This window comes from Musca domestica, unplaced genomic scaffold (assembly GCF_030504385.1).
Source record: "Musca domestica strain aabys unplaced genomic scaffold, Musca_domestica.polishedcontigs.V.1.1 3, whole genome shotgun sequence".
Taxonomy (NCBI): Eukaryota; Metazoa; Arthropoda; class Insecta; order Diptera; family Muscidae; genus Musca; species Musca domestica.
The window spans coordinates 8,247,205-8,264,375 of NW_026712299.1; the positions used below are offsets into that span (position 1 = coordinate 8,247,205).

The window sequence follows — 17,171 nt, forward strand, 5'->3', positions numbered from 1 at the left end:
ACGAGTGGCTTAGAAATGACAGCAGTCTGAAATTGGTTGCAGTTTTTGCATCTCACCCTTATATTTAAATAATCAAACAATGGCTGATGGTAAAATTCTCTAAAAAATTATGCGATCTCAAGACACTGTAACATCGGTCACCTGCATACATAGAAATCTTAGAAAAAAAAAACTCGATTATAATTTTGACCTCTAGATGCCAATCGTTATCAAAAAATGTCATCTAAAATAAATTTTTTCTAATGAAAACGAAAAACCAAAAAATTGGGAGATTGTAGCAAATCTTTTTATTCAGTTGCAAACAAGACGTTAAGGGAATAAGTTCAGTACAAAAAAAAAAAAATAAATAATAAATAAAAATCAAAAGTGAAAGTGATGCGATGGCGGAATTTAAAAAAATGGAACAAATGTTTTGTTTCATTTTAGTACTGCTACAAATTCTAGTTGGTGGCGTCCAAGCAAATGGGTAAGTTTTAAATGGAATTTCTTGCGCAGGAAGGCAGGGAGAGTGTTATATACGGGAATATTTTGTACAAAAAACACGTAAAAAGCTGTAAGTTCGGTCGGGCCGAACTTTGAATACCCTCGACTACTTGGAACAAATTTGGCAATTTTCAAAAAAAAAAAAAAAAAAAAATCTGTTAAAAAATCCGTTTAAATCTTACATGTACCGAATGTAGCCGTTATATTAGGGTCTATAGGACGACAAGAACATACATGGGCAAGTTTTGATCAGAATACCGAATATCTGGAGGTATCGTTATGCGGGGGCTATAGAAAGACGTGGAACTCTATGTGCAGTTTTCTGTCATAGGCTGTAGTATCCATTACGAACTTTAAATTCCAAATTTGAAACAATTCCGAAGAATATTGTCGCTAGAATCCTCAAAATACCGAATATCGGGAGGTATCGCTATATAGGGGCTATACGAAGACGTAGACCTTCACAGACAATTTTCTGTAGTATCCTTTACGAACTTCAAATACCAAATTTGAAACAATTCCGGTGAATAATGTCGCTAAAATCATCCAAATACGGAATATCGGGAGGTACCGTTATATGGAGGCTATACGAAGACGTGGACCTGCACAGGCAATTTTCTGCCTCAGGCTGTAGTATCCATTACGAACTTTAAATACCAAATTTGAAACAATTCCGGTGAATAATGTCGCTAAAAACATCAAAATACCGAACATCGGAAGGTATAGCTATATGGGGGCTATACCAAAACGTGGATCTGCACAGACAATTTTCTGTCATAGGTTGTAGTATCCATTACGAACATCAAATGCCAAATTTGAAACAATTCCGATGAATAATGTCGCTAAAATCGTCAAAGTACCGAATATGGAGAGGTGCCGTTATATGGAGGCTATACGAAGACGTGGACCTGCACAGGCAATTTTCTGTCTCAGGCTGTAGTATCCAATTCAAACTTCAAATACCAAATTTGAAACAATTCTGATGATTAATGTCACTAAAATAATCAAAATACCGAATACAGGGAGGTACCGTTATATAGAAGCTATACGAAGACCTGGACCAGCCTAGACAATTTCCTGTCATAGGCTGTAACATCCATTACTAACATCAAATACCAAATTTGATCAAGAATATAAATTCGTTCCAAATGGTGGAGGGTAGTCAAAGTTCGGCACAGGCGAACTTACAGCTTTTTTAGTTGTTTTTTTTTTGTGGTATGTACATATTTCCGAATCACCGCTCCATGTTTGACCAAACCGTGCAAAATGGGATACTAATTTTCAAATCAAATTTCAGAATTAAAGCTCTATTGGTCCATTCAAATCCAAATTGTACCAAATTTGGTACAGATTAGTACAATTTGCTAAAACTAACTCCATATCCCAATCCTACACTACGACAGTAACCTAATATCCAAATTTCAGGATACCGGCCACCCAAATCTAAATTGTACCAAATTTAGTACCATTAAGTATACATAAGTACAAATTTCCATAGCTACCTACATCATACCGTCCAATAGATATCTTATTTTCAAATATCAGAATTCCAACTCGACCGGTTCTGCCAACATTTTAGTTGTATCAAATTTAGTAACATTTAGTACCCCTAGGTACGAATTTCCAAAACTTCCTACATAGCCCAGTCCATCAATCCTACACTTGGCCATGGTAATGGTAATTTTAAACTTTAGGATTTCAGCTCCATTCAACCTGCTAAATTTAAATTGTACTAAATTTAGTACCGTTTAGTACTTTTCGTACACACTTCAAAAACTACCTCATTTCTCATTCCAAATTTCAGTACCGTTCACATGATACGAAATGGTACCAAATGTGGTACATTTTAGTACTTGTCGTACCGTTCTAGTACGAATTTCTAAAAACCCAGCCGTTGCTCCAAATTCAAATTGTACTAAATTTAGTACAGTTTAGTTCTTTTCGTATACATGAGTACAACACTTTCAAAACTACCACCTTTCATCGACTTAACTCCTCAACCTTGATTCTCATTCCAAATTTCCGTACACATTTTAGTACTTTTCGTACATTTATGGTGCAAGTTTTCAAAAATCGATTTGTGCACCTATCATACACTACATCAGTGACCCTTGTTCCAAATTCCAACTCTACTGCTTTCTAAAATACAAAAGGATACCATATTTAGGACCTTTTTGTACTTTCCGTACGAATTTCCAAAAACCCAGCCCTATTTGACCCCTTCGGACCAAGAGTGAACCTTACCAAAAATTTCAAGATTCTAGATTCAGTCACATATTTCAAATTTCACTGAAATTTGACAGATTTAGAGTGTTTGGTGCATTAAATACCTAAAATCGGCCAAAAGTATATATGGGAGCTATATCCAAATCTAAACCGAAGTCACAAATGTCAGGATTCAAATCATCTAACTTTAAAATTATTTGTTATCTCTATTTCCCCCCCATCAGATACTATACAATAGTAGCACCCGGTACCATACAATCCGCTACTGAATACCGTGTAGCGGTTGCAGCTTTCGATACCTACGAAACGGCACGGATAAAAATCGGAATATCTGGTCCATCGTACAATGAAACCAAGACGATTGAAATTCCGGTCATGGGATCACAACTGGTTGACTTTGAGGTGCCCAAATTGAGGGAAGGCATCTATGAGCTACAGACCGAGGGTCTTCAGGGCCTGATCTTCAGACGAAATGCCACTTTGATTTTCGAACCCTACTCCATCAATGTTTACATTCAAACGGATAAGGCCTTGTATAGACCAGGAGATTTAGTACAATATCGTATTATAGCCTTGGATGCTGGTGCAAAACCTGCCAGATTTTTCGAACCGCTAACATTGGTGATAAAAGACAGTGAGGGAAATCGAATAAAGAAAATCAAAAATTTGGAATTCTCCAAGGGTGTTCATAAGGGAAAGCTGCAATTATCGGAGCACACAATGCTAGGGAAATGGTCTATTGAAATTTTAGATGTCGAAGAGCCACGAGATCAACCGCAAGTTCCAATGTACCCCGGTTTTTCAAGACATCCCAACCCCAATATCCTACCAAAGGCAAAGAGCACAAAGCACTTTGAAGTTGCCCGATATGTGTTGCCCAAATTCAGTGTGGCCATTGAAAGCGATAAAAAGGTGGCCATTTTAGATCGTAGTTTCAAGATTACGATACGTTCAAAATATGTTCATGGCCGACCGGTTAATGGCCATGTGAGTGTCACCGCCTACTTTGCCGGCTATCATGGAAATAACGGTGGATGGCCCAAGGCCGAAAAACATATGGATTTAGTCAATGGCAAGGCTGTGACGGAATTCCATTTCATGCAGGATATTATTTTGGAACAGTATCAACCCGTATTAAACCTATTGGCCATAGTTACCGAACAGCATACGGGATTGCAACAGAATAGCACCACAACAATTGAACTTGATGTTGCCCGTTATAGCATCGATGTTCCCCAACTGGAGACTAGCTATGTGGCCAATAAACCCTTTGAGATTCGAGCTATCATTAAAAAGCTCAACGGCCAACCGATCACCAATGCCCGGTGTACTGCTAAACTGCTATTAGACTATCAACCCGACAACTATCGTTATAATCAATTTCAAACCCTAATTTTCGAAGCAGATGTAGATCGAAATGGTCTGGCCATATTTAAATTAAATTTCACCCGACCCACTTATTATACGGCTGCCATAATGTATGAAGAAAAAACCCAAGCCATTGGCGGTTTTGCTGTTGTGGAACCCAATGCGTGGGATGTAAAGGAGAAACCAAAGCATTCAGCACCTGGTCATGTGACCACGGTTAGATCTGCCGTGGGGCCACTAAAAGTATCCTCCCGCACAAATAAGTAAGTACGACTGCTATTTAAGCTCTATTTTTATTTCAAACGACAGAATTTAATTTTTGCTCAATTATTGCAGGAACAAATAGTAGTAGTAGTAGTAGTTATGAAAGTAGCGTTAAAAACTGAAGACACCTGTTTCGACGTTTTGAAAGCTTAGATCGCAAAGTAACCTTAAACCGTTTCTCCACAACATTTACACAATTCTACATTTCTGAAACCCATATTTTTTTGGATACTTTTTTAATTAATTTTGAAAAATAACAAACATTTATAAATGAAACAAACAGTAAGTTCGGCCGGACCGAACTTTGAATATCCTCCACCATTTGGTAATAATTTGGAAATTTTCCAAAAAAAAAAAATAATTTTCTGCTAAAATCATAAAACTACCGACTACCTACGAAGACATGAACTTGCATCGGCAACTTTTGTCATAGGCTATTACAATATTCAAATACGAAATTTCCGGGAGAATACAGGGTGAGATAAAAAAACTGCAACAAAGTCAAACGCCATAATTTTTACAGATTTTTTAAAGTTTTTTGAATGAAAGCAAAAAATGTCGGAAATAGGATAAAATTTTAGAATAATTTTAGATTTGTTCGAATTGGCCACGTTGTGCACGTATTATGGCCTTCAAAGGGCCAATGAAACCGCCACAAGCTGCTCAAATTTTGCTCTGCGGTATTTTTGCCTATTTCCGGCAAAGAGCTTGCTTGGTATTTTTAGTGCCCAAATTGCTTTCCAAAATACTACAACGGATTGGTATCTGGAGATTTCGGTGGCCATTGTCGGCTGGAAATGAAGCGAGGAACCTCATTTTGTAACCATTCTTGGGTGGCGCGTGCTGAGGGCGATGGTGCTGAGTCCTACTGAAATGTCCAAATTCTGCAGGCAAAATGGTTGCGTTCCCAAGGCTTTAATACACCCTCCAGAATATTTTCGCGATAATGTTCGGCATTTATTCTGATGCCACGGTCGAGCGACCATCGGCTGTTATGGCGGCCCACACCATCACCATGGCCGGGGCTTGAGTTCTGATGGCCAACCAAAGGTGCACATTTTTAGCTGACCTCTTTGTCAGGTAAACACGATAATTTTGTTTGTTAACAAACTGTTCTGCTAGACAACGAATGTTTTCTCATCGGAGAAAACCAAATTCGGCAGTTCACCACTTTCGGCCAGGCGAAGCAACTCTTTTGAGTCTATTTTCTTTCTGTTGGCATGTAAGTTCTTGCACTTTTTGGAATTTCAATGGCTATATGAAGAGGGCTATACGAAGACCTGGACCGGCATAGACAATTTTCTGTCATAGGACTTAGAACCCATAACGATCATCAAATACCAAATTTGAAAGGATTCCGGTAAATAATGTCGCTAAAATCATCAAAATACCCAATATCGGGAGGTACCGTTATATGAGCGCAATACTTAGTCGTGGACCTACATGGTCCATTTTCTGTCTTAAGTCGTAGTTGCTATTACGAACTTTAAATTCCAGTTTTGAAACAATTCCGGTGAATAATGGCGCTAAAATCATCAAAATATCGCATATCGGGAGGTACCGTTATATGGGGGCTATACGAAGACGTGGACCTACATGGCCCATTTTCAATACCAAAAGTCCTGCAGACATAATACACATTTGAGTAAATTATTATCAACCTACTTCATTTCGTTCTGAAGCTAAAGTGATTTCCACAGACGGAGAGACGGACGGACATCGCTAAATCGACATAGAATTTTATGCTGATCAAGAATATATACTTTCTGGGATCTGAAATGTAAATTTTCGGGGTGTTACAAACGGAATGACATACCCTTTATACTTTGGTGGAGAGTATAAAAAGGGCATAAGTGTCAAAGGTGTGTAGCAACTTGCCCACCCCCCCCCTCCCCCTCTGTTTCGATTACTTTCAAAAAATTTTTCAAAATGCCGAAACACGTGCCTTCGTCTTCTATCAAAAGCTGCTGAATTTCTCCAGTAATTATTGAAATAATTGAATTATGTCGCACAGTGTAATCAATCAATATCTTATAACTCGTATCAGAACTATAGAACATTTAGAAGTGTTATCTCATATTCCTCTCTCTCTCCCGTTCTCTCTCTCACTCTCTTTCTCTTTAACAGTCTCAAACTTGGTGAAGAAATCGTTCTCGACATTGCATCAGATGACCCCCTGCCATATTTCTGTTATACCATAATGTCCCGCGGTAAAATAGTCCAACATGATGTGGTAACCGTTGGCGGCGGTAGGAAATCGTACGAGCTGAAGATTCAGCCAACATTTGAAATGGCGCCCGAAGTAAAAATATTTGCATATTTGATCGATGATGGTGAAATGAAATCGAGCACAATGACTCTCAAGGTGCCGGGAACATTTAGGAATCAGGTAGGTTTGGTGTTAATTAATAATTCGTCAGACTCGGAAATCTTCTTTTTATTTCCATTTTTTGTACCCTACACCATGGTATGGAGGGTATTTAAAGTGTGTCAGTCCGTTTGTAACACCTCGAAATATACATTTTAGACCCCACAAAGTATATATATTCTTGATCAGCATAAAATTCTATGTCGATTTAGCGATGTCCTCCGTCCGTCTGTCCGTCTGTGGAAATCACTCTAGCTTCCGAACGAATATAACGGTTCTTTCCTATTTTCGGTATTTTGGTGATTTAAGCGACAGTATTCACCGGAAATGCTATAAATTTGGTTTTTGAACTTCGTAATGGCTCCTACATCCTAAGACAGAAAATTGTCTATGCAGATCCACGTCTTCGTATAACCCCCATAGAACGGTACCTCCCTATATTCGGTATTTTGATGATTTAAGAGACGTTATTATACGGAATAGTTTCAAACTTGGTAATTGAAGTTCGCAATGGATACTACAGCCTAAGGCAGGTCCACGTGTTCGTATAGCACCCATATAACGAAATTTCCCGATATTCGGTATTTTGATGATTTTAGGGACATTATTCAATGGAATTGTTTCAAATTTGGAATTTACAGTTCGTAATGGATACTACAGCCTAAGACATGTTCCCGTCTTCGTATGGCCCCCATATGATTTTAGGGCCATTATTCACCGGAATTGTTTCAAATTTTGAATTTGAAGTTCGTAACGGATGCTACAGCCTATACCATAATTTTTTTTATGCAGGCCCACGTCTTCGTATAGCCCCCATATAACGGTTCATTCCGACATTTGGTATTTTGCTGATTTTAGCGACATTATTCACCGGAATTGTTTCAAATTTGGTATTTGCAGTTCGTAATTGATACTACAGCCTATGACCGAAAATTGTCTGTGCATGTCCACGTCTTCGTATAGCCCCCATATAACGGTACCTCCCTATTTTCGGTATTTTGGTGATTTAAGCGACATTTTTGACCGGAAATGGTTCAAATTTAGTATTTGCAGTTCGTAGTGGATACTGCAAACTAAGACAGAAAATTGTCTGTGCACGTCCACGTCTTCGTATAGCCCTCATAGAACGGTACCTCCCTATTTTCGGTATTTTGGTGATTTAAGCGATATTATTCACCGGAATTGTTTCAAATTTGAGAGTTGAAGTTCGTTGTGGATACTACAGCCTAAGACAGAAAATTGTTTGTGCAGGTCCACGTCTTCATATAGCCCCCATAAAACTGTACCTCCAGATACTCGGTATTTTCATGATTTGAACGATATGTTTCACCGGAATTGTTTCAAACTTGGTATTTGAAGTTCGTAATGGATACTACAGCCTGAGACAGAAAATTGTTTGTGCAGGTCCACGTCTTATTATAGCCCGCATATAACGGTACCTCCCGATATTCGGTATTTTGATGTTTTTAGCGACATTATTTTTCGTAATTGTTCCAAATTTCGTATTTAAAGTTCGTAATGGATACTACAGCCCAAGGCAGAAAATTGTCTGTGCAGGCCCACGTCTTCGTATAGCCCCCCCATATAACGGTTCCTTCCTATATTTGGTATTTTGATGATCTTAGTGACATTATTGACCGAATTTTTCAAGTTTCGCATTTGAAAATTGTAATGCCTTATGACAAAAGTTGCCTATGCAGATCCACGTCGTCGTATAGAACCTAATGCATTCAGCTACATTCGGTATTTTTAAGATTTTAACAGTATTTTTAAAGGATTTTATTTCAATTTTTTTGAAAATTGTTAAATTTGCTCTTAACGTTGGAGAGTATTCCAAGTTCAGCTGAACCGAACTTACAACTATTTTGTTTTTTCTTTTTTTTTTTTTGATAGTTGTTAATCGATAGTCCCTTAGCAGCAAATGCCAGCGATGAGATCACTTTGAACATAAAAACCGACCCAGATTCCTATGTGGGTCTGCTGGCCGTTGATCAGAGTGTTTTGCTAATGAAATCGGACAATGATCTAAATGGGAAGGAAATTTTCAAAGATTTGGACAAATTTCAATCACAGTCTCCGAACAGCAATGGCCGTCATAATATGTATCCGGGTAAAGATTCGGGTTTTGTGACAATAACAAATGGTTGTTATCAACATACGGGTAAGTTCCTCGAATATAGAAGCAGGCAAAAAGGTAGGAGAGGACAAACAAATTCTAAGACAAGTTTCAATTTTACAGTTGTCAATCACTATGCAGAACGGCAACACTATTACCCTGTTGGTATGACTGCCAGTGCTCCAGCTAGTATGTCGTATTCTGCACACAGAGCAACAGGTGCTTCATACGGAGCACCGAACCAATTGTTCGTAAACACTTTGTGGAGACATGGATTTTCGATGATATTGAAAGGTGAGTTGTTTAAGTTCTTTTTTTCGCGTGTCCTATGGAGGCAGTCACAGGTCCTCTGGAGATGGAGTATAGTACCGGTATATATTTAGGAACTCCTTCAGAACTCTGATGATTGAGGAAGTAGAACGTTAAATTGAAGCCACATAGATGAAAGCTTTGAAGGTTCCGCCTCTTCGAGGTTTACAATAAATGTGGTGTTCTTAGGCTGTTTTCCGCTTCCTTCTTCGTTTAAGATCTCTCTCCCTCTCTCTCTCTCTCTCTCTCTCCCTCTCTCTCTCTCTCTCCTTATAAATACTGGGACTGTAATTTTCAATTTGTTTCCATTTTAGCACCGATTCCAATGGCTGGGCGAATTTTACCAAAACCATACCGGACACCATGACCTCATGGATTATCAGCGGATTTTCTCTGAACGAAAAAACAGGATTTGGTATCACCGAGAAGCCCATCAACATAACCGTCTCCCATCGCTTCTTTGTGACCACAAGCCTTCCCTATGCCGTGAAACGCGGTGAAATTCTCCAAATACCTGCAGTGGTGTTTAACAATATGAACGTGGATGTCGAGGCTGAAGTAAGTTTGGAAAATTCCCATGATGAGTTCGATTTCGTCAATGCTCAGGGTGAGATTATGACGGAGCCAAGACTAAGTCATCAGCTGGAGGTGAAATCAAATTCGGAGGCCAGTGTTTCATTTAGGATCTATCCAAAGGTAGTGGGTGAAATAACATTGACATTGAAAGCCATCAGTCCGTTGGCGGGTGATGCAATACAACAAAAACTCAAGGTCGAACCTGAGGGTATAACTCAATATAAGAAAGAGGTTCGGTTTTTGAATTCAAAGCAATCGGAGTCTTTGAGCCACACTTTTGAAGCCCAAATACCCTCAAATGCAGTGGGTGATTCGGAATATTTGGAATTAATTGCGGTTGGTGATATTGTGGGTCCAGCCCTGGAAAATTTTGAGAACACGGAAAAAATGCCATTTTTTGGTGGTGGAGCGGAAGACAATATTATGGTATTCACTCGGAATCTTCTGATTTTGCAATATCTGGAAATCATGCAGTTGGAAAGGCCCCAGCTCAAGGAGAGTATTAAAAGTAACATGGAAACTGCCTATCAGCGGCAGCTAAGTTATAAACTTGCCAATGGTGGCTACTGCCGATTTAGTCGTTATTACTGTCGCGATCAAACGGACAATCGCGTGACAGCTCAGGTTGCTCGATCCTTTATCCAGGCTCAAAAGTACATAACCATCGATCGGAAAATCATTGATAAGGCCTTGGAATATTTGGCTGACATGCAAACTGCCAATGGGGGCATTGCTCGAAGTGGATACAATTTCGATGGAAGTGAAGGTATGATCGAAACTACAGCCCATGTCCTGCTGGCCTTCCTCGAAGATAAGGTAGATTGGTTTAGTTTTATAAAAAAAAAACATCGAAATTTTGTGACGATTTTTTGTTTTTGCTTTCAGGACTACAGGACACGGTATAGACAACAAATCAGCAAAGGTGTCCAGTATTTGGCACACAACTCCCACGACATACCCGATAATTCTAGCCTGGCTCTGACATCGCTGGTATTTCATAAAGTCAATCATCCTTCATTAACCCGATCGTTGGAACATTTAGATTTTCTATGGACATATTGGTCCACCTTAAACCTAAGACATGAGAGGGACGATTTGGAAACTATGGCCTATTACCTGCAAATATTATTGGAAACATCGGTAACTTCGGCTGATGATAATCGATTACTGGCCATTGTCAAGTTTTTGATAAATCGTGACAATAATCAAGGAGGTTATGCCGCCGGCGCTGTCACTACGCTGGAGTCCTTAGTTAAATTTGCCCAGAAATATAATACCGCCGCCAAGGATAACATCAATATTCAATTCGAAGCCAGAAATCAAGCCGAAACATTGGTCAGCCAGAACTCATTTCAGATTAATGGCGAAGACGATATTCATTTGAAATCATTTGAGGTAAGCCACGTTTTTTCATGGTCGAAATAAGAAGGTGGCCTTGGGCAAGCATATTTTTAGGATTTTTATACCCTCCACCATGAATGGTATATGAACTTTGTGGATCAGCGTAAATTTCTAAGACGATCTAGCGATGTCCGTATGTCTGTTGTAATCACGCTATCTTTCGAACGAATTGAGAAGGAAGGCTAAAATTTTGCATACATGCATAGTTTACCAATAGGCAGGTTAAGTTCGAAAACGGTCCATGTCGGTACACGTTTTCGTATAGCCCCCATATAACGGTACCCCCCGATATTCGATATTTTGATGATTTTAGCGACATTATTTACCAAAATCGTTTCAAATTACGTATTTGAAGTTCGTAATGGGTACTACAGCCTATGACAAACATTTTTGCATCCAGGCCCACGTCTTCGTATAGCCCCCATATAACGGTACCTTCCGATTTTCGGTATTTTGATGATTTTAGCGACATTATTTACCGGAACTACTTCAAATTTGGTATTTGAAGTTCGTAATAGATACTACAGCATAAGACAGAAAATGAGCCAGGTAGGTCCACGTCTTCGCATAGCCCCCATATAACGGTACCTCCCGATATTCGATTTTTTGATGATTTTAGCGACATTATTCACCGGAACTATTTCAAATTTCGTACTTGAAGTTCGTAATGAATACTACAGACTATGACAGAAAATGGGTCAAGTAGGTCCACGTCTTCGTATAGCCCCAATATAAAGGTACCTCCCGATATTCGGTATTTTGATGATTTTAGCGACATTATTTACCGGAACTACTTCAAATTTGGTATTTGAAGTTCGTAATGGATACTACAGCATAAGACAGAAAATGAGCCAGGTAGGGCCACGTCTTCGTATAGCCCCTATATAATGGTACCTCCCGATATTCGGTATTTTGATGATTTTAGCGACTGTATTTACCGGAATCGTTTCAAATTTCGTATTTGAAGTTCGTAATGGATACTACAGCCTAAGAAAGAAAATGGATCATGTAGGTTCACGTCTTCGTATAGCCCCCATATAACGGTACCTCCCGATATTCGGTATTTTGATGATTTTAGCGACATTATTTATCGGAATTGTTCCAAATTTGGTATTTGAAGTTCGTAACGGGTACTACAGCCTATCACAAAAATTTCTGCATCCAGGCCCACGTCTTCGTATAGCCCCCGATATAACGGTACCTCCCGATATTCGGTATTTTGACGATTTTAGCGACATTATGTACCGGAATTGTCTCAAATGTTGTATTTGAAGTTCGTAATAGGTACTACAGCCTGTGACAGAAAATTGTCAGTGCAGGTCCACGTCTTCGTATAGCCCCCATATAACGGTACTCCCGATATTCGTGTAGTCCCCATATAACGGTTTTCATTTAAGTGGTACTTTTCGGAATTTTTTTGAAATTTTTCAAGTTCCTTCCAAATGGTGGAGGATATTAAAAGATCGGTCCAGCCGAACTTGGCTGCTTTTTTACTTGTTCTATACTAAAATTTATTTCAACTTTTTTATATTCTCTGCAGTTGCCGAAAGAAACTCGAAAATTATCTGTGTCCGCCCAAGGCGCGGGTAGTGGTCTCCTGCAGTTCACATATCGCTACAACGTTATGAGTGCGGAGGAAAATACTGGTTTTAACCTGACCTATGAACTTCGTAGCGATGACTCAAAGGACTATTTACAGATGACTATTTGTGCCGAATACACTCCCCTCGATATTGAAGGAGAAGAAGAAGAAGATGGTATCGCATCAAATATGGCTGTTATGGATATCCACTTACCATCCGGCTATAAAATACATGAAAACGTTTTGGAAAAACTCTTGGATGTGGAACGAATACAAAATGTTAATGGCCTCAACGAGAATACCATGATTCGTGTCTATTTCGATTCCCTGGCGAGGGGACAACGTCAATGTTTGACTACCACGGCTGATAGATATCATCAGGTTGAGAAACTGCAACCGGCTGTCATTACCATCTATGATTATTACGATATCACAAAGAGAGCAATGATTTTTTACGATATTAAGAATGCCCTCTCGGTGGAGTAGAGATCCCAATAATCAAAACGAAATTGTGAAATAGAGACAGAGAGAGAGAGAGAGAGAGTAACCGAACAAAGTAATGACCAACAGATGGAGCGATCAATTGGCACGTGCCATTTCTTTGTTTCAAATATATGATCTATATTTATCTAAATATATACAATAAAAACAACAATTCCAAGTTATTTGTTTTATTTGACATGGTGACACTAGGAAGCAGCTGGCTGGTCGATTTTTCAATTTTAGGCTTAATCTGTGTGATTAATTTAATTTTCAAGAGCTCTAAAATTCGGGTAATTTAAAAAAAAAATTGGATAACTGAGAAAAAATTCGGTTTTGGCCCATGATGTTATGATATCAGGAATGGTCTGGTGATCGGAAACAACTTTAATTTAGTAAATACTCTCGATTTTCAGTTTATTCCAGAGGTAGTTATTTTTACCCTAATTCCGGGAAGGTATTTTTTCCTTGGGTGCAGACCCGCATATCCGGATATGTGACCCAAAATTCAGGTTCAAAAGTTCCAAATGTTAGACTCGGTGGACAACATTGGTATCATTTGAAAGCTAATGAATACTCATATCCAACAAGTGGCCTGATCGATTTTTTTTATAAAATCTCCCAACAGTCGAAAAAGGCCCCATCTTTGTAGCCCACAAAATATATGCCAAATTATAGTTGACACTACAGGGTGAGATGAAACAAGTAAACAAGCTGTAAGTTCGGCCGGACCGAACTTTGTATACCTTCCGGCATTTGGTACAAATTTGGCAATTTTCAAAAAAAATAAAATCCGTTAATAATCCTGTTAAAATCTTAAAAATACCGAATGTAGCCGTATATTAGGGTCAATACGACGAAGTGGACCTGCATAGGCAACTTTTGTCATAAGCTATTACAATATTCAAATGCGAAACTTGAAAAAAAAATCTGTATATCATGTAGCTAAAATCATCAAAATACCGAATATAGGGAGGTACCATGGGGGTTGTGAAACGTGGACCTGCACAGATAATTTTCTGTTATAGGCTGTAGCATCCATTACGAACTTCAAACACAAAATTTGAAACAATTCCGGTAAATAATGTCGCTAAAATCATCAAAATACCGAATATCAGGGGCTACCGTTATATGGGGGCTATACGAAGACATGGACCTGCATAGACAATTTTCTGGCATAGGCTGTAGTATCCATTACGAACTTCAAATACAAAATTTGAAATAATTCCGGTATATAATGTCGCTAAAATCATCAAAATACCGAATATCGGGAGGTACCGTTTTATGGGGACTATACGAAGACTGGGACCTGCATAGACAATTTTCTGGTATAGGCTATACCAAATTTGAAATAGTTCCTCTAAATAATGTCGCTAAAATCATCAAAATACCGAATATCGGAAGGTACCGTTATATGGGGGCTATACGAAGACGTGGATCTACATGGCCCATTTTCTGTCTTATGCTGTAGTATCTATTACGAACTTCAAATACCAAATTTGAAATAATTCCGGTAAACAATGTCGCTAAAATCACCAAACTACCGAATATCGGGAGGTACCGTTATATGGGGCTATAGGAAGACGTGGACCTACATGACCCATTTTCAATACCAAAAGTCCTGCAGACATAATACACATTCGAGTAAAGCTATCCTTAGAGCACTCCAGCATTTAAATGTGAATAAATTTTTTGGGTCTCGTATCATCGCTCGTTACCGTGATACTGATAGCGTAGCCCGAAGTCAAGGAAGTGGACTGCAAAATCAGCAGTGGCCGAAAAATGGCTCGTGAGCTGAACATATCACAAAATTCCATTCGCAAAAATTCCAAAAAGTGCAAGAATTTACACCGCAACAGAAAGAGCTAAGCAGTTGCGTCGCTTGGCCGAAAGTGGTGAAGTGCCGAATTTGGTTTTCTACGATGAGAAAACATTCGTTGGGCACCAGATCTTAAGCGCCGGCCATGGTGATGGTGTGGGCCGCCATAACAGCCGATGGTCCCTCTCCGTTCGTATTAATCGACCGCGGCATTAGAATCAATGCCGAATATTATCGCGAAAATATTCTGGAGGGTGTATTAAAGCCTTGGACACGGAAACATTTTGCCCGCAGACCTTGGACATTCCAACATGACTCAGCACGCGTCACCCAACAATGGTTACAAAATGAGGTTCCTCGCTTCATTTCCAGCCCACAATGATCACCAAAATCTACGGATACCAATCCGTTTGACTATTGTGTCTGGAGTATTTTGGAAAACAAGATTGGCCCTAAAAAATACCAAAGTGTCAATCACCTCAAGCAAGCGCTTCGCCGGGAATGGGCCTAAATACCGCAGAGCAACATTCGGGCAGCGTGTGACGGTTTCATTGGCCGTTTGAAGGCCATAATTCGTGCCAAAGGTAACCAATTCGAACAAATCTAAACTTATTCCAATATTTGATGCTATTTCCGATATTTTTTGATTTCATTAAATTAAATTTAGAAAAAAAATGTAAAAATTATGGCGTTTGACTTTGTTGCAGTTTTTTTTTTTATCTCACCCTGTATTTCGCTATATGTATCCGATATATTTAGTATCGGCATCTATGTAACGGTCAGATTTGAACAGACAAACGTCTAATTGTAATTTTGACGGGATTAAAAATATTCGCGGTTTAGAGGAAATTTTGACTTTTATTTAACACAAATATTATGGTCTATTTTACCCACTAAATATCACCCGATGACCCTCCTAATTGGAAGGTCCAGCTCTAAGCTCTAGCCACATGCTAACTTCTGCGTCAATAATGCGTTTTTTTTTCAAAAGCAAAGGGCTTCTATTCCGGCTCTAGTTCCACCTCCATTCTAAATTTCGTGAAGATCGGGCCATATTTGCGACCTGTAGAGTGATTACAAATTGACAGACGGGCGGACGGCCATACATAGGTAGATCGACTCAGCTCGACGAGATAGGAACATCCATATATACTTCCCTATGTGGGAAACCAATATTTCGAGGTGTTACATAATTGTTGGCCGAATCAAATCTATAATACCCCCAACACATAGTGTTGTAGGGTATAATAATGGTTCATATTGAATATACACATTTCTTTTGTTCAGAAATTCACAATGAAACTTGATCTAGAATTCTTCAAATTGGTTACACTTGAGACTTTTGATGTCTTTCAGGACCTAGAGTAGAATTTTATGAAAAATAATTTTGTAGTATATTTTGATTTGCTACGTTGCCGCTTAAGAGCAAATTTCACCCATTTTTCCAAAGAAGGACCAAAAAGACCGCCTTGGCGACCGCTTGAGGGTTAAATTTTCCAACCAAAATAATCCTCGTATTGTTATCAGTAATAATGCCGATGGCACCATTTGCCTAAAATCAAGGGGTTTCAAGGAATCTTAGAAGCTGAAAATATGAAATGAAGGGAAAGAGGGGGAACCTTCCCCCCTCTAGTTAGGTTACTTTGTGATGTAAAGTTTCGAAACTCCCATACTGATGTCTTCTATTTTAAACTTTATTTTCATTATTCGCTGCATTATTGACAATTTTGTCACCCTGTTCAATTTTAAACACCTGTCATAATCTTCAAACATTTGGCAAATTTTGTTATTGCAAAATGGTCAGGCTTTATCCCTTTATTGTTGTTTTTATAAAAACAACGTTTGTTTGTTAGTGGAGAACGATGGTAATGTTTACCATGGGGTGAGGCAGGGAATACCTAGGTTTCGGAAAGAACCTCCAATCCTCATCAGTTCCCTTGTTATACCCTCCACCATACTATGGAGGGTATATTAACTTTGTCATTCCGTTTGTAACTCCTCGAAATACTCATGTCAGACCCAACAAAGTATATATATTCTTGATCAGCGTAAAACTCTAAGTCGATTTAGCGATTTCCGTCTGTCTGTCCGTCTGTCTGTCTGTCCGTCTGTCTGTCTGTCTGTCTGTCTGTCTGTCTGTTGTAATCACGCTATCTTTCGAATGAATTGAGATAGATGG

The 17,171-nt window shown here is 38.9% G+C and overlaps 1 protein-coding gene across 1 annotated transcript; it reads left to right on the forward strand.

Annotated features, from left to right (window-relative positions):
• Window positions 1-303: 303 nt before the first annotated feature.
• LOC101892551 (thioester-containing protein 1 allele R1) lies at window positions 304-13,358 on the forward strand. Its single transcript, XM_059124692.1, has 8 exons — window positions 304-466; window positions 2,934-4,340; window positions 6,469-6,730; window positions 8,603-8,870; window positions 8,949-9,132; window positions 9,449-10,526; window positions 10,596-11,105; window positions 12,652-13,358. The coding sequence occupies exons 1-8, from the start codon at window positions 381-383 to the stop codon at window positions 13,177-13,179; spliced, it is 4,323 nt and encodes a 1,440-aa protein (XP_058980675.1). The 5' UTR covers window positions 304-380; the 3' UTR covers window positions 13,180-13,358.
• Window positions 13,359-17,171: the final 3,813 nt, after the last annotated feature.